Source organism: Chelonia mydas, chromosome 14 (genome assembly GCF_015237465.2).
Source record: "Chelonia mydas isolate rCheMyd1 chromosome 14, rCheMyd1.pri.v2, whole genome shotgun sequence".
NCBI classification, from domain to species: Eukaryota; Metazoa; Chordata; order Testudines; family Cheloniidae; genus Chelonia; species Chelonia mydas.
The window spans coordinates 17,581,023-17,607,793 of NC_051254.2; the positions used below are offsets into that span (position 1 = coordinate 17,581,023).

At 39.8% G+C, this 26,771-nt stretch overlaps 1 protein-coding gene across 31 annotated transcripts in view; it reads right to left on the minus strand.

Annotated features, from left to right (window-relative positions):
• TNRC6C (trinucleotide repeat containing adaptor 6C) overlaps positions 1 to 26,771 on the minus strand; it is a 314,076-nt gene that overhangs the window by 56,219 nt on the left and 231,086 nt on the right. For 30 of the 31 annotated variants that reach the window (XR_006285663.1, XM_043527807.1, XM_043527809.1 and 27 more), the window contains one exon: positions 6,837 to 9,434. Coding sequence is in view for 30 of the 31 variants with exons in the window: in XM_043527807.1 (XP_043383742.1) it covers positions 6,837 to 9,434 (2,598 nt within the window). In the remaining variant the exon portion in view is untranslated. Of the gene's footprint in view, positions 1 to 6,836; positions 9,435 to 18,792; positions 19,152 to 26,771 lie in introns of those variants that run through there. The other variant, XM_043527808.1, reaches the window with a different exon arrangement.

Below are 26,771 nucleotides of genomic sequence, written 5' to 3' on the forward strand. Positions count from 1 at the left end.
TGAATAGCACATAATTTAAAATGTATAGTTTCAAAATTGTGGATATGATCTACTAAAATCAGAATTAGTGTAAAGAAAGAATTACTTTAACACTGCCAGAAAGATTAAAAAAATCTGAAGTGACAATTTCATGTGCAAGGTACTATGATTAAAATGTTTTGCAAGTCCATTAGATTTGTCATCCATTTAGCCCCTGGAAAATATTTTCTTTCTAGAGTTTAGGTCAATTTAATGAAAATAGATAACCTCAACTTTTAAAAATACTTTAATTAGTGACTGGAAGCTGAAGCCAAACAAATTCAAAATGGAAATAAGGCACAAATTTTTAACAGTGAGTGTGATTAACCTACCAAAAGAAACGCTAGATCCTTTATCTCTTAATGTCTTCAAATCAAAGCTGGATGCCATTCTGGAAGATATGCTTTAGCCAAACACAAGTTATTGGGCTCTATACAAAGATAACTGGGACAAAGTTAAGGGCCTGTGATAGACAGGAAGTCAGACTAGATGATCTAATGGTTTCTTCTGTTCATAGCATCATAGAGTTTAAGGCCAATGTATATGGAAATAGTTTTATACCAAAATTACAATAAATATGTATTGTTCCAGAACACCAGGTAGAGGAAAATGAAGGAGATGCAGAGGCAGAAAAAGCCAAAACTGGACAGAAGCAGCATCTAGAATGTCAGTGTTAATCACGACCAACATAAGAGGCACCAAGAACTCAGTAGCAGGAAAAGAAAATGGCAAATCTATCTGGAACTTGAACAAAACATCCTTATAGGTGGGAACTCAAAGAGAAAATAAATAGCATTAGCTTGGACAGCTTTCCAGGTCAAGACAAAACTGGATGGAAGAATTTCAGATAACACTGCTAGGTCTGATTAGTTTTGTGATGTCGGGAATCATCATATGGAACATTATTTCCAGTGCATGATCTTTCAGGTTTCTGGTAACTTGTATTTAAAAGGTGACCTATATTTTTTATTGCTATTCGCTCACCACAACACCCTGTCCCTATACAGGAAAACTGTATATTTCTTTCCTCCTGAAATGACCCAATAACCTAAAAACTTGAGTTTGGACTACAACAGAAGTTTACAGATGCTTTCCTAGCCACCCTGAAGATAAAAGTTTTTAACCAATGTGCCTTTGTGGGAGTGACATATAAGTGCAAGGATGCTTGTTATCCCAGTGCAGAAGAGGATATCCTCCCAGTACAAGTCAATGAATAGAATTAGTAGAAACAGCAGCATTCCAGACTTGAACAACAGACACAATTGAAAAATATGTCTTTTGGCAGGAAGTACAGCCAGAAGAACAGAAACAGATGTACAGTATAGTAATTGTCTGAAAATGGCCATCAAAGGCTGAAAGACAGAAACATAGGGAAACAAATAGCAACAGGGAAAAGAAAACGCACAATCTTAGAAATGTAGGACTGGAAGGGACCTCAAAAGGTTACCTTGTACAGTCCCCTGCACTGAGACAGGACTAAGTGTTATCTTCTGACCATACCTAGCAGGTGTTTGTTTAACCTGTTCTTTAAAACCTCCAATGACGGAGGTTCCACAACCTCACTAGGCAATTTGTTCCAGTGCTTAACTACCCTTACAGTTAGGAAGTTTTTCCTAATGTCTAACCTAAATCTCGCTTGCAGCAATTTAAGCCCACTACTTCTTGTCCTGTCCTCAGTGGTTAAGGAGAACAATTTATGACCCTCCTCTTTAGAACAACCATTTACATACACTTGCATACTTATGTTCCACCTCAGCCTTCTCTTTTCCAGACAAAACAAAACCAATTTTTTTCAATCTTCCCTCAGAGATGATGTTTTCTAGACCTTTAATCATTTTTGTTGCTCTCTGAACTTTCTCCAGTTTGTCCACATCTTTCCCAAAATGTGGTGCCCAGAACTGGAAACAGTACTGCAATCAAGGCCTTATCAGTGTTGAGTGGAAGAATTACTTCTCGTGTCTTGCTTACAACACTCCTGCTAATTCATCCCAGAATGATGATTGCTTTTTTTGTGCAACAATATTGACTCACATTTAGTTTGTGATCCACTATAATCTCCAGAACCTTTTCTGCAGTACTCCTTCCCAGGCAGTCATTTCCGATTTTGTATTTGTGCAATTGATTATTCCTTCCCTAATGAAGAACTTTGCATTTGTCCATATTGAATTTCATCCTATTCATTTCAGACCATTTCTCCAATTTTTCAAGATCATTTTGAATTCTAATCCTGTCCTCCAAAATGCTTGCAACTTCTCCCAGTGAGGTATTGTCCAGAAACTTTGTAAGGGTACTCTCTATGCCATTATCCAAATCATATATGAAGATATTGAACAGAACCAGATACAGAACAGATCCATACAGGACCCCACTTTATATGCCTTTCCAGCTTAATTATGAACCATTGATAACTACTCTTAGTAGTTTCCCAAAGACTTGTGCACCCATTTTATAGTAGGTTCATCTAGGCAATATTTCCCTAGTTTGTTTGTGAGAACATCATGTGAGAGAGTATCAAAAGCCTTACTAAAGTCAACATGTATCACATCTACTGCTTCCCCCCAATCTACAAGGCTTGTTACCCAGTCAAAGAAGGCTATGAGGGCATTAGCTTGGTTTGACATTATTTGTTCTTAACAAATCCATGTTGACTATTACTTATCACCTTATTTTCTTCTCGGTGCTTACAAAATGATGGGTTGATTATTTGTTCCACTATCTTTCAGAGTACCAAAGTTAAGCTGACTAGTCTATAATTCCCTGGGTTGTCCTTATTCACCTTTTTATAGATAGGTACTATATTTGCCATTTTTCAATCCTTGGGTATCTCTCCTGTCCCCCACAAATTCTCAAAGATAATCACTAATGGTTCAGAGATCTATTCAGCCAGTGCCTTCAGTATTCTATGATTTATTTCATCAGGCCCTGCTGATCTGAAGATATCTTACTTGTCTAAGTAATATTTGACTTGTTCTTTTCCTATTTTAGCCTGATGTCTAACCTAAATCTCCCTTGCAGCAATTTAAAACAACTACTTCTTGTCCTATCCTCAGTTGTCCAATCACTGCTAACTTTTTTGGTGAAAACAAACAAAAAAGGCATTTAGCACTGTGGCCATTGCCCCATTTTCTGTTACTGTGTTTTCTTCTTCATTGAGTAATGGGCCTACCCTGTCCTTGGTCTTCCTCTTATTTTGAATACCTTTGTAAAATGTTTTCTTGTTACTCTTTATATCCCTAGCTAGTTTACTCTTGGTTTTGTCTTGGACTTTCTAATTTTGTCCCTTTGCCATATATACACACACACGGGGACAGTTTGCTCTTGTGCTCTTAATAAAATTGATTTTAAAAAAAAACTATCAACTCTTCTGAAGTCTCTTTCCCCTTAAACTTACTTCCCATGGGACCTTACCTACCAATTCTCTGAGATTGCGGAAGTCTACCTTCTTGAAGTCCACTGTCTGCATTCTGCTGTTTTCCTGCATACCCTTCCTTAAAATCATGAATTCTATCATTTCACCATCACTTTCACCTTCCAATTCTCAACTAATTCCTCCCTATTTATTTGAATCGTACCTAAAATAGCCTCTCCCCTAGTCACTTTCTCCACCTTCTATAATAAAAGTTGTATCCAATGCACTCCAAGAATTTGTTGGATAATCTGTGACCTGCTGTATTATTTCCCCAACAGATGCCTCAGTAGTTAAGTCGCCCATCACCACCAAGTCCCATGTTTTGGATGATTTTGTTAATTATTTAAAAAAGCCTCATCGATCTCTTCTTCCTGGTTAGGTGATCTGTAGCAGGCATGTACCATGACATCACCCCTGGTTTTTTACTCCTTTTATCCTTACTCAGAGACTTTCAACAGGTCTGCCTCCCACTATCTCAACCTCAGTGCAAACTTATTCTGGATCAATATCTCAGTCATGTGAATTATCTCACCAAGTTTCTGTGATGCCAATTATGTCAAAGTTGCGATTATTCACTCGTATGTCTAGTTCTTCCTGTTTATTGCCCATAGTTCTTGCATTAGTATACAGATAACTAAGATATTTATTAGATTTTCCCTCTATAATTCCTCTTGCCTCATCTTTGTTCCTGCTGTGATTGTAAGGATGAGATTAGTAAGGATGGTGAGAATTATGAAAAGGAATTACAACATGGTACCTTCCCACCCACTGAAAGTTTGAAAAAATTAAGAGAGATCAACAAGCTAAGAGTGTAATCAATGGCTAACCTGACATTTTTGAGAAGCTTTTCTTACATTCATTCTGTTAGTCAACAAAATTCCTCTGAACTTCCTTAACTTGTAGAAAAGTATTCTTCCTTTATCACCAACACTGGGAGATAAGTAAGGACTACTGGCCAGTTTTAATTCTGTTGGATATCTAAATTTCTAATTCACATTTCGTATCTGAGTAAATCGTACTATGCATGCACAGCTTTCCAAATTGGCTATCAGAACCTAATCCAAGCTAGTCTCAGATACGTTAACTAAGCATCGTTCGAGAAACAAAATGGTAGCTAGGACGCTAGGAAAAAGATTACTTCCATGTCAGGCCCAGGAAGAATTATAAATGAGATTTTTGATGCCTGGATTTCAAAAACAGCAAAGAAAAGTGGGGGCTTTCCTACTGTCAGATACTAAGGGTATCTAACCAAGACATCAAGCTAACCGAGCTGTAGGTTGTGGGAGTCATTTTCTGCCATGCTATAAATACAGACAGCATTTCAAAAAATCTGCAACTAAACTTCAACCAGACCTAGAAAGCTTTCTGTAGTATTTGTACAGAGGTGAATGCTCAAGGTAAGTTTATGTCCCATCTCCCTTTCTTTGCACTATCAATAAAATATTGTTTCATTTAAGGAAAACTGAATTAAGTTTGGAGATTTATTTAGGAGTGTTACTGGATGGAACCATGGAGAGTGAACAATGTTCTTTTCTTCTTAGGGAGACAAAGAAGCGGGGAACTGCCTTGATATAAAATAAGACACAGAGAAGACTCCAGTCTTTCTCCTGAAATAGTGACACAGCAGGGCAGACTAGCGCTAGTGTAGGCACAGGGACAGCTGAATAATCTAGGTTATCAGATGTTGTTACATCTTGGTTTCCTTTTTTTAAAAAAGAAAGTAGAAAACTGAGAATACTAGCCTCCCTAATTAAATTTCTGAATTCAGCAGCAGACCAGTAAAAAGGCAACTTCCCAACTGAGAGCAGTCCAAGTGTGATTTTAAGAGCCAGCCATTGAAAAGAAATCTCTTACCCTAAGACATGTGGGACACGTGATTTGGTAAATCTGCAAATACACTGCCTTAATTAATAAAAAGGTAGATTACACCTCTGCACAAGTACAAAGAGTGCAGGATTACAAACTCGTTTGTCCAGCTATGGAGCAATTAAAGTCAATACTTGCTGGATTCCTGCCTATGGTCTAGAGTTCATGATGCAAAAGGCTGACTTTTTCCTCTATCTTTATGCTTATTCTCAAGGAAAATCTGATTCCAGGTACAAAACAGTTAACAAAAAACACAATTTATTGCTAATTACTACACTATGCCAAATATGCCTGACATCAAAGGGTAAACACTACTGCTAGTCAACGTACACAGCATAATTTTTGTTTATAATACTTAAGCCACTAATGTTCTATAAATCTAGCAATTATTAAAAAAATATTAAGGACACTACAAACATTATAACACTTATTTATTTATTTATTTCTTATTTATTTCATAAAAATGAAATATCTAAAACTTTAATAGGCTCTCTAGCTATAGTTTCAATCCCTTTCTCTATGTCTTCAAACAACAATGCCTATCCCAACCCACAGAGGATGAAATAGTGGCTAGCATAAGCATTGCTGGGCTGGAGTTAATTTCTGAATTAGGCTTTCAGGACTCAGAAAATCTGAGTGAAACCATAGCTACATTTTTATGGGTTGTGCCAGCTGAATCCTCCACTCACTTTCCAGATGCTCTTCCTGTGCAGCAGACAACCAATTTAGACAAGTGAGTGCAGATTCTTTAAAGACATTCCATTCCCCCTTGCCTTCTTAGCTCAAAAGGCCTCAACTGGCCTGCTGAACCTGATGCAATGCTGAGTGCAGCTATGACAGCAGATCCTGCCATAATGATTTCTTGAAGGATCCCCTTCCCCACATCAGTTTCTTTTCATTCCTGGATCCTGCTGACCTATTCATGAATTTTACAGAGCATCCCTCAGATGAGGTATCAGAAGGGTAGCCGTGCTAGTCTGTATCCACAAAAAAAACGGGGAATCCGGTGGCACCTTAAAGACTAAGACTCATTTGGGTATAAGTTTTTGTGGGTAAAAAACCCACTTCTTCTGGGTTTTTTACCCATGAAAGCTTATGCCCAAATACATCTGTTAGTTTTTAAGGTGACACCAGACTCCCCATTGTTTTCCCGCATATCAGAAGATTTCCAACTGGAAAAGCACATCAGCTGGGGGCTCTGCAGGTGAGAATGTAATATTTGTTACTTTATTTTAGTAAACACAACCCACACAATTGTATTATCCGAAACGTTTTTTTAAACTTATCTGAAAAATTGAACAATTTTCTTAACAAAATTCTTAAACAACACTAAATTTGAACAAATAGGAAATGCCCAACAGATCTCATTTTATACTATTATTCACATTAATTAAAAACATTTGAAATCACTCCTCGTTATTAGAATGTGTATGTATGTCTTAAAAGACAGAGACTGTGAGTGAGTGAGAGAGAGATATATAAAATATTTATTTCCACTGTATCCTACTTCTGACTTAAAAAGAAAATGAAACTTGTTCCATACCTGGACCAAGCAGTGGGGACCGGTTCGGCTGGGCACTTGACTGGTGCGAAGGCTGAGGTTCAGCCATATTTGTGTTGATAATGGTGGTAGTAGTGGTGGTGTTGGTTGTGGTACTGCTCTGAATTACAGGGTTGTTTCTATCCCACATGTTTACAGTCTTGTTGTTGTTGTAGTTTGGATCACCCCAAGCTGAGGTACCATCATCAATTTCCATCTTACGGCGAATGGATGGTGGAGAAGGCTCTTCCCAGCCAGTCGCCTCACTGCTTTCTTTTTGTTTGGGTGGCACTGGCCCACCAACCCATCCTGACCCAGTCTGTTTAACAGAAGCTGCTCCTCCCCAGTTACTCACACTGTTGTCCTGGGGTTTACTAGCCCAATTCTGTTGAGGGCTAGGTTTTAGAGATTCTCCCCAACTTGTACCTGTATTAGCCTTGGTGTTTGTGCCATTTCCCCATCCACTGGTCCCAGACCTTGTAGTATCATTCCAACCTGACCCTGATCTATTGTCAGCATCCCATCCAGATCCATTCTTCTTCCCCTCAGCCAAGTGTCCAGGGACAGATGATGGTTCAGTCCAATCTCCACTTCCTGAAGTCCAGCCTGGATTTGATTTCTGTCCATCTCCCCAGTTTTGAGATTTGGGTTTCTGAGGTTCACCCCATGTCGGTGATTTATCCTCCTGATTTGCGGTCCCACTCCAAGCGTGGCCACTTTTGGCAGCAGTAGCAGCAGCAGCATTGACAGCAGTAGAGCTAGCTGATTCTCCCCATCCCCCTGGGCCATTTGGCGCTTTGTTGTTGTTGTCTCCCCAACCTGTATTTGCTGGAACAGCTGAGGGTGGAGAGTTGGCCCACCCAGATACTGAAGAGGTATTTGTACTGTTCATGATGGACCCATCATTCTTCCCCCCTGAGTTTGAAGACTGAGAAGCTGTACAACCCCAGGCCTCCGTTCCATTGTCATTCTTTCGTTCAGACCTTGGGGATTCTTCAAATTCCCAGGCAGTGTTTTGCTTTACAGGAGTCTGTCCCCAACCAGTATTGGACAGAACTCTTGGGTCAAGGTCATTCCTTGGCAACTGGACTTGCCCTTGGTCTATCACCCCTTTGTCTCTCCTTCTGGCCTCTCCTGCTCCTTCTCTCCCAGTGTTGCCCTCATTTTGACCTCCACCACCGTCATTACTTTCTTCACTAGCTGTGGTGACAGATGCTGCAGCTTTGGCCCAAGAGTTTATTTGTTCATTGCCCTGCTGCATGGCAGGATTCTGGCTGGTAACACTAGGGCTATCCCACCCTGCTGATCCTTTACCACTGATGTCACTATTGGAATGCTGATTTGGGGGCTTACCCCATTCACCATTAACACCATTACTGGTGTTACGGTTGGGGTGGCCCCAAGCTCCAGAATGCATGCTACCAACACTACTGTTGCCACTGCCCCTGCCCCATGCTAGTACCCCAGGACCAGCAGGAGGTCCTGAATCCCATGCACTTGCTCCATTTCCTTCCTTGTGCACAGCACTGCTGGATCCATTCTGTTTAGCACTTAATGCTGAGTTCACAGTGTCTCCATTCCCCTGACTGAACCCAGAATTGCCGTTTCCTGTGGCAGGATTACCTGGGGATATTCCCCATACCGAACTACCCATTCCTTCACCATTGCCCCCACTGACTTGAGAAACTGATGTTCCATTAGCACCAGGAAGGCCTTGCAGGTGGGGCGAGATGATGGCCCCCATACCAACAGCCATCCCCCAGTTTGGCAGTCCATTAGTCTGCATTGCATTGATAGGGTTTGGTGAAGAGTTCATGGGGTTAGTGTTATTTGGTCCATCAGTGTTAAGGTTCTGAGGTTGTACGCTGAAAGACACATTCTGAGAAGTGGACGTTTGTGGTTCTGTGCTCTCTTGCGGCAGCAAGTTTCCCCAAGCACCTAAGGTGCTTGTTGGGTTACCATTCTGGTTGCCGATATTCTGACCTATGGCACTGACTGGACTACAAATACTGGAAGGGTTGCCTGCTCCCACAGTTCCTTCATGTCCGAGTACAGGCCAGGCAGCTGGATTGGCATTAGGGTTAAGGTTAAGATTAATGCCAGCATTTGAGTTGGAAGCACCCCAGCAGTTTTGACTTCTACCATCTGCAATCATGTTGTCCATCTTTCCATCCCCACCACTGGCAGAGCAGTGAGTTAGGCCAGAGTTGGAGCCTGTGGCCACACCCCACACTCTGGCTGAGTTTCCATTACCATTTGCTCCACCAGCTCCAAGGGCACTCTGGTTAGAAGTGCTTTGGATGAGTGCTCCATTGGTGCCATTATTGCCATTAGTTTTCTTTGTATGTCCAGTGAAGTTGCCTTGGGCACTCCCTGTAGCCATGCTACTGTTCTCTGAGCCACAGTTAGAGGCAGAGTCAGTTTCTGTAGTACATTCTGAAGCAGATTCAGACTCAGTTCCTGTAATGGAAGGCCACGCTTCCTTGTCAGTCCTATCTATTATCACTTTATCCCAGCTGCAGTTGGCTTCACTTCTGAAAGTGGGCTGCTGTCCCCAGTGGGAATTTTCATAATGGTCTCCCAAACCACTGTGACTAAGATCTGAAAAGGATTAAACAAGACTCAGAATTAGTCTGCCATTCAAATTCTGTTAAAATAATGTCATTAAATACATTTTACTTTCTCAGTTATGATACCATACTCTACATAAATTCCAAATTACACTAAAACGAAGAATACACTATTTTTAAAAGACGTATATACGATAATTTTATGCACCACAATAAGTACCTTACACCTTTCTGTTTAAAAACGTTTTTTCTATAAAAGGAGTTTGATCATAAATTTATCTTCCACATCATCAAGTTCATATTCAACATTTTATGTAAATTTTACAAACATTTTACACTGAAAAGTTTTGTTTAAGAACTGCCCAGAAGTTATAAATATTTTGCGTCTTTTCGTACACTAGTAGAAACTGATAAACCAGTGAAAAACAAACAGATTAAAGACAACAAACAGGTTACACTGAGGCACAGTATACTTGTACAGAATCCAAAAAGTAGATCTGAAAAAAAAAAAAAAAAAAAACTATTAGGACATCTAATCTATCCGCTTGCCAATGCAGGCTGGTCCCTACAATAATAGGTTTTCTAGTGCTTTACCTGGTTTAGTTTTAAATGTCTCCTTTGAGCTTCCAAAAATAAAACCTTACAAATTTTAAATTTTTGGACTCTTAAGTCACAACATCTCTGCACCAGAAATAAGCAATCCAAAAAAACTCCCACATTTAGGAAAACTATATCTGTACTCTGAAAATTACTGGAAAGAGATGAATACTATGTCAAGTGTTGATATTCTGTTAACATTTTAGTTATTTTGACTCAGTTTCCCCCCCGCCCCTTCTTTTGGTGAAATATGAAAAAAGACAGTTCAACAAAAATCATTTTAAAAATTAAAATATTTCCTCACGTAAAATATTCAAAGAGCTATTACTGAATAAATATGAATGGTGTCAAAACACTACATTCACTGCTCATTTAGTTTTCTTTTGTTGCTAAACTCTCTCTCTAAGAACCATACACAGAGAATACAGAACTATGATATTTTAATGCAACTATATTAATAGTATCTGAGCATGGCTATAAGTAATGTTTTTTGTAGAGCAAGATAAGTAGTTCTAAAGAACAGCCTGGTTATGTCACTCAATAATACATATTAAATGGCAAGACCAGAATAAGCAATTTAGCTCTTAAATGATTTAGGTGGTACTTGAATATCATTTTTAAACTTGTAATTACAGTCCAATTTGTCTCAAAAACCAAAGAAAATAAACATTATCTTTGTACTTATCCTTAAAATGCAGCACCAGCCTTCTTAGCTCCTCGTCCTCTTGCTCCCTTCCCCCCATGTTCCTCCAACATATAAGCAAACACAAAAATATAACCAAATCCTTCTGATGACCTGGCTCTTTACTAGAGTGCACTTAGTTAAATAACCTGAGAGAAGCCACAATTGGTCATGTTAAGGTTATTTCAAGTTTTAAAGACTTAGATATTGTTATCTATCCTGACTGTATTGTACAAAAGACATGAGTGCAATTATTCCCTTATATTTTCTCATGGTAGGAATTTTATCCTGTATAGCTAGTGTGATCAGAGAGCTATGAATAGAGGCAACTTGTAGGATAGTCTCTCTAAATTGTAGTTTGGATAGAGAGGAAAACCAGTGTGCATACATGCAAATATTGAATGCTGGAAGTCTCAATTATTCTTTGCCTTTCCAACCTACTTTACTTCTAAAGCAGACTAAACTCTTTACAAGACAGACAATTATATTGTTTACAAAAAACCAACCATGTACCTCAAACAAAGCCAACCAGGAATGTATGTTTAGCCAGCTCTGTATAGGTGTGTACCCTATGTAAGCCAAATTAAAACCAAGGATAATGCTTCAAAGGTAGACTACTAACAGCAATTATGCTTGAGTGGATTTAAAACAAAAACCAAAAAAACCACAACTATGCAGCCAGAGTGAAACAGTCTCATAACTGAAAATAGCCAAGAAAGGATCTCTTTTTCTAAAATCAGTGTACTATATAGGCCCACGTTTGTGTTTTTACATTTGTATCGTTACTATTCATTATAACCTATAAAATATGTTAACTTCTAAGTTGCTAAATCTAAGGTTTGACTTTCGAGTATTAGGATACGTTTTTGTTTATTAAATCAGCATGTAAAAAAGGAAATAAAAGCAGTGGTGTATAATCTCTAATTTGCAGTGATAAAATGAAACATGCTGCTGATTGAAACACCATTCACCAGTCAGAATACAGAGCAGTTGTCACCAACGGTCGACTGGTTGATCGTAGAGGATCTCCCAGTCTATCGCGATCTCCAGTGGTGTAGCGAGGCTGCCGCTAAGGCAGACTCCCTGCCTGTCCTGGCCCCACGCTGCTCCCGTAAGTGGCAAACGCAGCCCCGCAGCGGTGAGGGGTCTTCCTCCACCCACTGCTCCTGCCTGCAAGCACCGCCCCCACAGCTCCCATTGGCTAGGAATGGGGAGCTGTGGCCAATGGGAGCTGTGGGGGTTGTGCTTGCAGAGAGGGGCAGCACACGGAGCCATGTGCCCCCCTCCCCAGGGGCTGCGTTGGCCCCATCCGGGAGTGGCGTGGGGCCGGGGTAGGCAGGGAGCCTGCCTTAGCGGCAGCCATGCTACACCACGGACCAGGAGCCACTGGAGATAAGTGCTGTCCAGCTGGAGGCTACACCCCAACCCCCAGCCCTGAACCCCCTCCCAGAGTCAGCACCCCGTACCCTCTCCTGAACCCCAACCCCCTGCCCCACCCCTGACGCCCTCCTGCACCCCAACACTCTGCTCCAGCCCAGAGCCTCTTCCTGCACCCAAACTCCCTCCCAGAGCATGCACCCCGACCCCCTCCTGCACCCCAACACTCTAACCCAGGCTCAGCCCAGAGCCCCCCTCCCACACTGCAAACCCCTCAGCCCCAGCCCAGAGCCTGAGCCCCAACCCCCTACCCCAGCCCAATGAAAACTAGTGAGAATTGGGGAGAGTGAACGATGGAGAGATGGGGGGATTGAAGGGGGGCGGGGCTTTGGGGAAGGGGCGGGGTAGATCCTGGGTTTCCCTTAAATTCAAAAAAAGTGATCTTGGGCTTAAAAAGGTTGGAGACCACTGATATAGAGTGATTACAGAGTCAATGGAAAATGCCAAATGCTCTATCAGTAAATACCATTCTGCCTAGCAACCTTTTAATACATGCTTACACCTTATCAAGTATACACAGACCAAGAAAAGATTTACACAGTAGTTAAACCACAACTGCAATGATCATTTCCTTTTTAAATAAACCGTTGCCACTGATTCACTTCTATGCTCATGCTCATAGTCAATTTAATGGTACTACATAACTCTTTCCATCACCTGTCACAAAAACAAAGAAAAATGCTACTGTAGAATTTATTAGAGTTTGATTTAAGGCATTTTTTAATATTTTGACATGTGATGTTGACAATTTGTGTTTTAACAGTTATAAAGCTTAAACTTTTTGAATCTTAACGTCTACAGTCATTAAATTGTCTGACACCTCCCCAGTTTGACCAACTGATAATTTTCTGTGACAATTTAAATAGAAAAGAATTCATACAAAAAATGCTTAAAATCCATAATTTGGTGCAACTGAAAATTTAAATTGATAAAAATCTAAAAAAAGGCTTAAAAATAAACGCTGGTATTATCCGTTGAAATTATAAAAATAAAAATCTAATTCTGCCAAGCACAAATATGAGCGAATAATGTACTACAGTTGTGAAAAAGGCCAATATAATTCTGGGCTGTATTAACAGGAGTGTCATATGAAAGACACACGGGGCAACTGTTCTGCTCTACTTGCTAATGAAGCCTCATCTGGAATACTGTGTCCAGTTTTGGGTGCCATGCTTTAAGAAAGATGTGGGCAAATTGGAGAGACTCCAGAGGAAAGTAGCAAAAATGATAAAAACATTATAAAACATGACCTATGAGGAAAAGTTAAAAAAACTCAGTATGTTCAGTCTTGAGAAAAGACTGAGGGCGAACCTAATAATAGTCTTCATATATGTTAAAGGCTGTTATAGGGACAGTTACTAATTGTTTTCCCATGTCCACTGAAGGTAAGACAGGTAGAGGTGGCTTAATCTGCAGCAAGGAAGATATAGTTAGAAAGTTTTTCCTAATGTCAAACCTAAAGGATAGTTAAGTACTGGAATAGGTTACCAAGGGAGGTTGTGTAATCCCCATCACAGGAGGTTTTTAGGAACAGATTAGACAAACACCTGTCAGGGATGGTCTAGGTATACTTGGTCCTGCCTCAGCATGGAGAGGTGTGTGTGTTTGTGCGTGGGGGGAACGGGAGGTAGAGTGGGAAAATGGACTAGATAACCTCTTCAGGTTCCTTCCACACATACATTTCTATGATTTTATGATTCTTTGTGATGGAGCTATTCCTAAAACAAGCTCTGGAGATTGCCTGGCACCTGGTTAAATGTGTCCCCAAACTCTCAGGCACCGTGAGACCCACACGACAATAACAGTTCATATACCGTTTTACCAGATTTTCTAATCTGAGCACAGGGGAGGGGAGGAAAAAAAAGAATATCTTCGAACGGCACAATCTTGGGTTCTTTATCTAAAAGCCTGTTTGATATTATTCAGATACTGGTAATTGCTAAGAGCTCGTAATATCTGGATTACGAAACCTAGTTTGTCTTGGAAATATTTGCTAGGGAACGTTCAGGAGGGCCTGACAGCTTTGTTCAAATGTAAGCCACCTTAAACAGGAATTTGGGGTGTAAATATAGTACAATGTTATCCTCCAGAAAATATCATCATCTGGAAGTTTAGCCATCATGGTTTGGTTCTCACTGACTTTTCAATTATGTTATAGCCATTAAAAATGAAATCTTCAGTGGCAGGGAATTAAAAACAACACCACATTCTCACAAGTAGGTGGTGGCTCACAAATAGTTGTAAAAACTTTTATTAGGCCTTTCAATAATTTCTTTAACTTACAATGGTCAAAGACTGAGGCTGTCTGTAACTGAAGGATGGAACACTGATATAGCTGCCAGATCTTGCTACTTTCCTATTCCACTTCAAGGCCCAGCTCTTTCTTGTAGAAAGTTTGACTTTGCTAAGAGATTTGTTGAGCTTCCTGTGCACAATCCAAACAAAAGCTTAACAAGAAGCCACTTTCCATACAGACATGCAGAGAAATTTCAGATCCGCGTTTACAATGTAAACATAGTCTTACAACAAAAAAGACAAGAGTTGGTAGTTGGTCTGTATTTCTTCTAACTGGACTGAGAATCAGATCTGGTGAACTCCAGGCTGGGACTACCAAAATCAGAATGGATATCTGTCCTTGTTAGTAGAAGTATTGGAATGAAGACATACAGGAACTCTAGAGTCTGGAGCAGGGGTGGCCAAACTGTGGCTCCGGAGCCACATGCTGCCCTTCAGAAGTTACTGTGTGGATCCTTGTATAGGCACTGACTCTGGGGCTGGAGCTACAGGTGCCAACTTTCCAGTATGCCAGGGGGTGCTCGTTGCTCACCCCCTGGCTCTGCCACAGGCCCTGCCCCCACTCCACCCCTTCCCGCCCCCACGCTGGCCTTGCCCTTGCTCCTACCCCTCCCCCCCAGAGCCTCCTGCAAGCCACGAAACAGCTGATCGGGAGCTATAGGGAGGTGCTGATTGGCGGAGCTGCCGGTGGCTGGGAGGCGCTGGGAGTGGGGGTGGGGATGGGTGTGTGCGTTCATGACGTATAAATGTGGCTCTTTGGCAATGTACATTGGTAAATTCTGGCTCCTTCTCAGGCTCAGGTTGGCATCCCTGGTCTGGAGAAAGCTTGTAAAGGATCACCAAACAGACCTCATCTCCTTGAATTCATCCAGAGTGCCATCTGCCTTTGAAATGTAGTAGTAAAGGATTTCAAAAAGTAGCTCTACTACACTGGACCAGACCTTATGGGAAATGCCAGAATACTTTAGCTGTAAAGACTGATACAGAACACTCACTGAATGGATGCATAAAATGCAATCATTTGGATCACACACGCCGGACCGGTCCACCATCAGGGATACTTACATCACAACAGAGAGAAAGAGCCAAATTGATTAGAACAATGACAGAATGGACTAGATCTGCCTAATCTGCTAAATAAATGCAAAAGCTTTACTATGAATTCTATTAAACTTTTAAAATATAAAAAGACCAAAAATAATCTAGCTACATTACTGAAGGCCACATAATAAAAAGGAGAGTGACAGTTTCGATCTCAATGCCACGTTAGTCAGTATTTTATTATTCTGTAAGTATTTATATTAGGATAGCTTCCAAAAGCCCCAAATCAGTATTGGGTCCCCATTTTGCTGGGTACTGTACATATATAGAAAAGAGACAATCCCTGCACTAAAGGGTTTACAATCTAAAGATAAACAAAGGGTATAGTTCTTCATAAGCATTGCCAAAGTTTGTTTTAAAAAATAAAACTGTTAGGACTCAAAAGTGAAAAGATCATTACAAAACTTAATATTGGAAAATCAATTACTATTTCATTTATATGCTTTTAGGATTCCATATTTACCCTGCAAACTGATGACAAACATTTAAAGCAAGGGGTACAGGAAATCAGTCTGCTTTAGGAATCTGATGTCCAGGAGTCCTGAGCAGGAAACAGACTAGTTTGAGCATTAGTCTTAATAGGTCACTGAAGATGGAATAGATTTTTAAACATTGTTGTGTGTTTGTTAAGTCTAGATATGCATCCTGTTCACAGTATAGTTCACTTGAAAAGTAAAATTTAATATGTAGTCAATCAGAAAGGAAAAATTCAACTATAACACAATTACAGTGGAATTCTAGAATACTTTTGATCTGGTAAGTTCAAATGCTTTTCACACTTAGTCTCACAACATCTTGTCAGTATTATACCCATTTCACAGATGAGAAAAAAAAACTGGGGCACATAGAGATTAACCTACACAAGGTCACACAGCAAGTGAGCTGTCAAGATGGGACTAAACCTTACAAATGACTCCTAGTACCCTAAAAAGAAGGAAAATAAAATAGAGTCACAGAGCTTAAGGCCAGAAGGGCTAGTCTGACCTCCTATACATCACAGGCCAGCAATACCACCCAGCACCCACACACTAAACGCAACAATCAAAATGAGATCAAATAAAGGAAATGATCTTAAGGAGGCAAATAATTTTAGCTATATATTTCAGACAGATGTAATTTAACAGCTACTATGTTGTACACTAAATTCATCCATCAATATTTCACCTTTGGGAACAATTTAAAATTGAGGTTGTCATTTCTTGGTGGCCATTTCCATTTTCCACAAAGCCACCTGCAAAATGGCACCATGTGCAGTTTCTGTTCAGAAACAACCCAGGACTGGAAGTAGCAGGAATTTTGCTCTTCAGGATTAATGGTTCATTAGGAAAGCTGAATGGAGAAAGCTAGAGAACAGCATACCTTCAACATGCATAGCTTTAAGCGGTGCCACCAATAATCACTAATAATTCAATCCCTCCCTTACAAAGAGTAGGAGACAGACGACATTTTTTAACATTAAGAACTGTGGTGAAATATACCTTTAAAACTTTGATTTAGTTACTAATTCAAAATAGAATCCAATTTTTTTTTGCTCCAACAGCTCATAATTAGCTTGAACAATTCAAATATTAGTTTTGAGTTTGGCAGCACCATCAAAAGTAAACAGATAACAAATATGAACTCTGAGAAGAGCAAGAAATGAAGAAAAGGTTCTTTTATCCGTAAACTCATATTAACAAACAGAATACCCATTCTATACATCATGCAGTCTACTCAAAAGTTATAACCCCTCCAGTGATACTCAGTGGTTTACATAAACTATTTCTTTTCAGCTTTGCATTCTATTCTAGAAAAAAAAATAATGTACACTATCCATATCTCCCAAATTTCTATTTGTTCACTGCACACAGTTCAAACTAATTACACCTAACAAGTTTCAACCATAATGAAAGATTCAACTGATTTACAAAAACATATTGGCAGGGGGGAGGGAGGGGAATTGGATGAAATGTCAGAGACTGGCACAGATTCTTGATAGTTGCACATTAACAGATTTAAAAAAGAAAGAAATTGAAAAGCTTAAGTTCATTTATAAAACCTCTCTCCCCCTTAGCCCCCCCCACCAAAAAACACCCTCCCCAAACCTTTAAAGATAAAAATAAAACCTTCTCTCGTTACAAGAAAATCTTATTCTAGGTTTGAATTCTTTTTTCAGCCAACATAATAATTAATTGGTTCATTTTGCGAGCAATGACTAAAGCCAGTGACATCAATCCTGCTGAGGATTTTAAATCACAGCACTAATCAGATAAAGTTTATGTATCCTGATCAGGCAAGTCAAAAAAGGACAACTACTTCTCTCCCAAAATAAGAAGTAGCTCACTGTAGTGATTCAAATGGACATCTTAACAGAATTCTAAAAGCATTACAATAAATGTTAATAAAATAAATAGAACCTGCCAGAAGGGCATTTAAAAGCTTAGCTCAAATGTAGTCTAATTTTTATACAGCAAAAAATAGAGTCTTGGAACATTCATTTTAAAGAATAAGATGCAGCATAAAGTAGGAAAAACATCTCAATTCAAGTGCTACTAGTTGGATTGTCAGATATGTTTAACAACATTAGCAGATTTTGTCTAATTCCATCAATCCTTATGTTCTGGGGTCCAGGAAAATTTAAAAACTGTTGTACGTCTGAAGGTGCTCAAAAAGCCAATTTACAACTATTCTCAGATTTAAAGTCCCAAGATGAATTCTTGAAAGTATTGTGTCCAAAATTTCTTCCAAAGAACAGTGACTGTATAAATGCTAGAGCTGCCAAACTGTTCATGTTTTTCTAAAAGTGTGGGAAGATAGTTAAGAGATAAGACAATTGAATAGAACATTTTTTAAAAGACAAAAACAAAATTAAGTAACCAAGTGGAAAAGCCTGTTACTCTAGTTTAATTTTCTGCACCATGACATTAAAATGTAGCTGGTTTCCTCCGATGCAAGAGCCTTTAAAATGCATCAAGATAAACAAGCAGAATAAAGAGCATTCTTCATTATTAGTGGGTATTCCACTAAATGTTAACTCTCTAAAACAAAAACAGTAGTAAATAATGACAAATAATTCAATTTTCTGTTCAGTGCAGCATATCTTTAGCAAACAGCTCTTTCTGCGAGGACGCCATTTTATCAAACCTGAAATGCAGCCAAAAGCTTAGGACGCTGTGCTGCTGCTCTGTCTCTGAAATGTTATGTAATAAATTGATTTAACAGAAGCAGATGCTATTTGCTCAGGGTTTTTTGTGGAGGCTTTTTTTGCTCTAAAAGGGGCTGATGGGTAATGAAATACCTGAGGAAAGGTGCCGCCCAACCATCCTAGGAGACGCTACATTGTGTGCAGAGCTGTCTCTATTCCTTCATCTATGTTCGCCTGGGCTCTCTGCTTCAATATGTCGGCTGTGTACAGTGTGAGCCTCATCCTGTAGAGCTGCCAAGAAAATCTCTCGGTGCAAGCGTGCGTCCAGACAACCTGCAAGCTCAGTCGGGCCTTACTTGCGCTGGCTTTGGAAAAGCCCTTTCCACACAGGGGAGCTCCCCTCGGCCCCTGGCAATCTCCAGCCCCTTTAACTCTGGGTTAAGGAACCAACAGACTAGGATTTTTAATCTTTGATTATCTAATTGCAGCTGACACTAAACCGATCTTCCTTCCTCTTTAAATTCTTTCAACTGTCACAAAACATTTTCACTTCGGGACCTAGCTACAATTAGCACTGTAGCTGCTTTTCTTCTGTTTTTTGAAAGTCAGCCAAAAGAACAACCGCATATTGCTGATTGGCTGCATGCAAATACATTCCTGCCTCCTTTATGTCTTCTTCCTCCCCAATCCCTCTATGACAACAGCTCTAGACATTTGGCATACCAACAGTAGCTGTAATATTCAGAGCAAGTCCCATATGTAAATTGGCAAGCTGCCAAATTCTTAATTACTTTCCTACCTCTATCTAAAAAAAGATCTAAGCAACAAACATGAGAGCATATTAATCAAAGCCTCTGTTTATAAACGTATAGCACAGCAGTCCAAAACAATACATCAGACTGTGATGCTTCTTGCCTTGCTTGCTGTGCAGAAGAAATTCTTTAATAATTGCAGGCTGGAGACCACTAGTTATCTTGCAGACTTGTGAATGTATACAGTGTGAACAAAAATAAACAATGATCTAACATTTTCAAGACCTAAACAGTATCATGAGTTATAGTAATACGTATGTACAGTATCTTATATAAATGCATAGGTACAAAAGCTTTAACAGGTGCATCTTCACCCCCCCATTCCAATATTTTTAATGCACTGCCTTTGCAACTACTTTCCTTCCTCACTTTCCTCCTCTCCCTCTCCTCTGCCTGAAATACACACTAATTTTATATTAAATTCAACATGTTTTAAGTCTGCAGATACAATTCTTGTCAGACTTATCTGAGCTGCCTTATCCATTAAATTAGATTGCACATTACTGATGCCTCTTTGAAGGCTTGGTTGCATTCTTAAAATTGCTACCGCTCTAACATCTCAGTACAATCACCACTGTCAAATTAGTGGGTGAAGTTATTAGTTTCACTTACTAAACATTCTTGAAAGTGCTCAATTTTTTTTTATTTGAAGACATTTACTCTTCATTTGTTTGTAATAACCTTAGAATCCTGAATAGGTACAACTTAAATCTAAGTAAGTTAGAAGCCTGAAAATAAAATTTCCCCTCTGACCATGCCTTTTTCAATTTGGAAAAAAACCCCACTATTTTGAATGGAACCATAACTGGCATGAATGTTGTGTCCATTTTACAGCACCTTTCATGTAAGAATATCTGTGTGAGCTCAGTAATGTGAGTGCACTTTTGATTCGTTTTACTGCAGAACCAGCAAAGAATGTAGAACCCTGTTTGCACGAGTTCCACAAACATCGCGGCTTGGTTTTGTTTTTAAATATGGTAGATTGCAAGAAAAAAAATATTTATAATAAAGTACTTTCTCTCCCTCAGATTAGGGCCACAGAGGTTAACCCTCAGCTGATAGTCAACAGGAATATGTTTACTGGACAGAGGTAAATGGGAAATCTGAGGGTGGGAAGCTACAGAGAAATTAGGGCCTCTAAGGAGGCTTCAGGGGCAACATCCTGGTTAAAAGCACGGTTTCCATTCCATCTGCTGCTAGAATTTCTACCAGAGTGTTGTCCCTTGACCAAATTTGTGGGCTTAATTATACCAGCCTCTGGCTAGTAGGTGTTATACACTGGAAACTCCGTTTCCATCTAGTTCAGGGGTGGGCAAACTCCGGCCCGTCAGACATTTTTATCCAGACCTCGAGCTCCCGCCAGGGAGTGGGGTCAGGGGCTTGCCCCTCTCCACCAGGCGCTCCCCAGCCCCCAACTCAATTCCCTTGATGAACACCATCTTCTGGCATGCAGAGCTGCACTGCACAGGCACAACTTTGCCGTGCTGTTTACGGGATTTGAACCCCTCCCACAGGGCAGCCCCCTCCCCCCCAAACACAGCAGCGCACCCTATCCCCCCCCAGTATCCTATGGCCCCACCCTTGAGAGCCTCAAAACCGCCCAGGGGCCGCACCTGTCCCAGCTAGGGCGCCTCCGCCCGTGGCTGTGCCTGGTACAGCTGCCTTGGTGTCACTGCCGGCAGGGCCCCAAGAAGCCCCCAGTACTGCCCCAGTAGAGCCCCCCCTCTGCGCCTCACTCCATGAGTCCCACCTCCCCCTACCTTGGTAGCATCCCTTATAGAGCTCCCCCATGCTACACCCCATAGAGTCCCTCTTCCCCACTGGGTATTCATGGCCCATCATACAATTTCCATACCCAGATGCGGCCCTCAGGCCAAAAAGTTTGCCCACCCTGGATCTAGTTGCAGGAGGAAAGCAGGAGCTTTCTCACTCTTCCTGTTCCTGAAGAACCTTGATGTAGTGATAGTAAAGGATCTCCAACTAATATACCCGCTCCCCCGGCTCTGATAGATACAGCAAGGTGGGGAGAGAAAGAAGACCAAGAGATCTCAGTTATTCAACATTTCACTCATCTCTGGTTTTGGATCATCCAGTGAACAACTCCAGTGCCTGGCAAAGGACATTCAGTTAACAGATTTAGGTTATAGCTACACTATAGAGCTTACCGCAATGCAACTGCACCGATGCAGCTTTGCCGCTGCAGTGCTGCTGGTGCAGATGCTCTAAGCCAATAGGAGAGAGTTCTCCCATAGACTCAATTACTCCAGCCCCTGTGAGCGTCGGTAGCTATTTTGGTGGGAGAAGCTCTCCCGTCGACATAGCGCTGTCCACACCGGGGCTTAGGTCGATGTAACTTAAGTCACTCAGGGGGGTGGGTTTATTCACACCCCCGAGTGACATAGCTTATACTGACCTAGGCTATGTACACACTACAGCTTAACTTCTGCTAGGTGACTGGTACATTTTTCCAGCCCTGCTGTCTGATGTCAAATGCCCTGTAAAACACAGAGAAATTCTTTCCAAAAATTATTTTGCTGATGAGTTTTACAACTGCAGTAATTTTTAATTTAAAATGCTCATGGTTTTCTCTACATTGAGATTGTCACTTCAAACTCTCGTCAAAATGACCATATGTTGGAATTTTTAAAATATGGCACGAAAAAGTAAATCCTTCATCAGCGACACTCATGCAAACAAAAACATTCAACCAATTCTGAATCTTTCTGGCTTAGGAGGTCATGTGTTACTATTTCTTGTTACATGAAATCCAAATCTTGTTTCTGTGATATCATCATCTCCAAAGTAAAAGAACATTAGGAACAGGAGGACTGAGACTTCAAGTGAGGAATGAGCAGCAGGAAAACATCAACTTCTAACCAAGACAGACTGATCTGCTATGCTAATGTATCTAGAAATCAAAAAAGCAGGAGAGAAATACAGAAAAATATATTTATGTGAACTGGCCTTAACACAGAATGTTTCTGAATGTCCACCAGAAGCCACCAATATATCTAACACTTTCATTCTATTCCTTAGATTTCCCTTTACAATGGGGTAAGATGAATTTTTCCTTACTTGTGACAATTCCTTTTTTAAATTGGGCTTTTCCAGGAGAAATTACCAATGCTTCTGGTGAGTTTTATTTATAAAGCGCATACACCATGTAAGTGTAATTATACCTGTTTTGCTCACTCTGTGGTTGTTTCCTCTAAACACAGCACTTGGGAAGTCTTACAATAGGGACATTATTTTGGAATCTGTACTACCGAGCTTGCACACACAGCAACTTTTAAAGTGTGTTCTGAAACCAACTGTGCACTGATTTCCTATCGGAGCCTTCCCTCCAATGACTGTCTCCAACCCTACATAAGTAATGTCTTCATGTCCCAGATGTTTGGGAACATGTAATACTGTGACAAGGCAGTAAGATGTTCAACTTAAGTTTGCGTGACTTCACAAAGGTCTCTCTCATCACTAAGATAAGCCACTTGCATGCATATCTTCTGTAGAAGTGCAAATAGTGCTTAATTATTGCCATTTTTGCTCTGCCAGCAAGAGTCACCGTTGACTTAACAGGCAAGGCCTGTGTTTGAAGAGCTTAACAAAAGACGACTTTTAAATTTAAACTCTAATGGCAAAATAGTGTTTATCAAGCAGGGACTAATAATCTTACGCTGTCCAGTATGTATATGAGTCTTGTGCTCACCATGGCGACAAGCCTGTCGGTCATCATCAAAATGCATGCTGTGTGCCATAGTTATCATTAACAGTCGACCTTTACCTATCATGATAAACAGCACAACTTGTAGATGGTGACATCATGTAGTTTGAAAACCTTTGCCTCCACATTTTAATAAAAAGGGGGCAATACCTATGTGCTCAGAGAAATATGAGGTGACAACAAATGGCATTTTCATAGCATGCTCTTTCAAAGCTACTGCCAGAATGGCAACAGGTTACAGGAATCTCTGCATGAAGGCAGCTAAAACCCCAGGTTACTATATTTGCTGCAAGCAATTATCAGCAGATGCATGTTTCCTTTAAAGGAGTACATATCTATTTAATCTATTGTTTACTCTCAGTAAAAGCTGCAGATTTGGGACCCTGCTAGCTGATTTCTATAGTCACTGTACTACCAGATAATACAATGCTTTTAAGACTTTCTATTTTAAAACTATTACTTTTAAAATTGGCATGCTTAGTCTAATACACCCCTATTAACCATTAGTTGCAAATTAGCAAATATTTTCTGAACTAATTAATTGTTTAAAAAAATCTATTTGAATGTATTTTCATCTACAGACTGATTTTCAGCCTATATCAATTTAAAATAACACATTACAATGATTTTGAAAGGCTTAGTTTCAGAAAGTAAATTTCTAGAAGTTGACCTTTCTACCGAAAGCTCTTTACAACAAAAACTCTATTTCTGTGCATTGTACAGCACCAAGCACACTATCCACATTAAAGAACTTAATAAGTAATAATAGTGACAGAATTACTTCCATAAGGAAATTCTATTTAGAAGTCCATTTTTCCGATAGCTGGCCATCATATCTGGTTTTCAGTACATATAGACAAGCTCTGGTGTCCGCTTAATCCACTGAAACAGATTTGCTGTCATTTCTCCTAATGTTTTCCCTTCATTAGTTACACTTAAAACTTCTTTGGTTTCACTAACTCAAATAGACAAATATTTCGAAGTTCTAAAAATCATAATAATCCATGAACGCAAAGGAAGATTTCTAGCACGATCACTCTATCTTTTGGTGCAGGCAAATTCTATAGAAAGCACAATAAGCACAAAGGGTAAAATTTTCAAAAGAACCTAAGTCACTTATGCACCTAAGTCCCTGCCAAAAGGCCTGAATGGGTACCACACTGGTGCTCACATTCAAGATGCTTCACTGATTCTGTCCTTCCCCACATTAGAGAAAAAGAGTCAGAAGAAAAACCATCAACCCAATCTCATCTCAGGGGCTGTCAGCATTAACAGGTTGCCTAACCAGTCCTGCTGGCTCCTCGCCTTCTCATTGACTCTGTTTTCTTCCTTATATCATTTACCCAATTTCTTCTTGCATTAATTGAGCTAACCAGCTCAAGTAATTAGTAGCCTTGGATTAATATACCTATTCCGCTAATGTATGCATTTGGGCTATAGTCATTCAACTTATGAAATAAACCAGTGATACTCAGACTGAGGCTTGGGAGCCACAAGTGACTCTTTTTGAAGCACACACTATTAAAACACTGTGTGACTGAATTATTAACCAATCTAAGTTTTTAGCCAATCAGGATGCTTTTACTATGTTATTAACCAACTGTAGTTGATAAAATTATACCTGGTCAGTCATTTTGCTGAGATATATATAGGTAGAAGAAAGCAACACAACAAAAACCCAAGCACAATCTTAAAGTACAGCAGAACCTCAGCGTTATGAACACCGTGGGAATGGAAGTTCGTAACTCTGAACAAAGCATTATGGTTGTTCTTTCAAAAGTTTACAACTGAACATTAACTTAATACATCTTTGAAACTTTACTTTAAGAAAAATGATGCTTTTAGCCATCTTAATTTAAATGAAACAAGCACAGAAAGTTTCTTTACCTTGTCAAATCTTTTTTTAAACTTCATCTTCATTTTTTAGTAGTTTACATTTAACACAGCACTATACTGTATGTGCTTCCCCTCCCCCGATGTGTTTAGGTCATATGATTGCGTCCCTTGAATAGAAATGCCCCCCAACCTAAAGCAAATACTCACCCGCAACTACACACCACACAACAAAAACACTAACCCAGGAACCAATCCCTGCAACAAACCCCATTGCCAACTCTGTCCGCATATCTATTCAAGGGACACCATCATAGGACCTAACCACATCAGCCACACCATTAGGGGCTCGTTTACCTGTACATCTACCAATGGGATATATGGCATCATGTGCCAGTAATGCCCCACTGCAATGTACATTGGCCAAACCGGACAGTCTCTACACAAAAGAATAAATGGACACTAACCAGACATCAAGAATTGTAACATTCAAAAACCAGTAGGAGAGCACTTCAATCTCCCCGGACACTCAACAACAGACTTAAAAGTGGCAATTTTTCAACAAAAAAACTTCAAAAACAGATGTCAATGAGAAACCGCAGAACTGGAATTAATTTGCAAACTGGACACCATCAAATTAGACCTGAATAAAGACAGAGTTGATGGGTCACTATGAAAAGTAATTTTCCCCCTGCTGATACTCACACCTTCTTGTCAACTGTTGGGAATGGGCGGCACCCACCTTAATTGAATTGGCCTTGTTAGCACTGACCCCCCACTTGGTAAGGCAACTCCCATCTTTTCATGTGCTGTAATATATACTGCTTACTGTATTTTTTACTCCATGCATCTGATGAAGTGGGTTTCAGCCCACGAAAGCTTATGCCCAAATAAATTTGTTAGTCTCTAAGGTGCCACAAGGATTCCTCGTTGTTTTTGCTGGTATCAGTTGGTTAACGAAAACTGAACTTTACTTTTTTTTTTCTTTTTATACTGACTGCATAGTATCAGACTTGGTCCCACTAAAATGACAACTTTATTACTTAACCATATTATGGATGACATGTGTGCACTGATTCAATACACACAACTGTTAAGCTTTAGTGGCTGTAGCAGTATAATAAACATCACACACAAAACTGCATTAATAAAATGATTTTCTATTTAAAGTGTAATTCAAATGTAAGCAGCATGTGTACACTTATCTTTTCATCTAAACCTTATGTTGTCAAATTTATAGAAAATGCCTATTATTTTATAATCCAGCTATCCTATTACATTGCATGGTAGTGACATTATGACCTACATATATCCAAAGAGGAATGGCTAATCAGTGACATGAAAACTGATTTTGCTAGATGTTCTAGTCCATCTTCAAAAAAAGAAATCAGATATTTGCTATAAAAAGGTTTAATCTTTACATAACTAATAAGATATTGCAGATCCCTGAGTTAGCTAAACAACAGTAGAATGAGAGTTCCTTTTATTTCAGGATCAATCGCGATTATATAATACTGCATGTCTTAAAGTTATTTCATAACACACTTAAAAAAACCCCAGAAAATTAAAGACTACTCCACTATGCTTAAAGTCCTTCTTAGGGTCTCGATCTATAATCCGGATATCTGCTCTTTCTGGCAGCCAACACGTAAACATTAATCTGATTCCTGTGTGAAATCCATTCTGGATAATTTTTGTTAGTTATCAACTAGCTAGTATCAAATCAAATGCCAACTTACACCCATTACGAACAACTTTTGTCACTT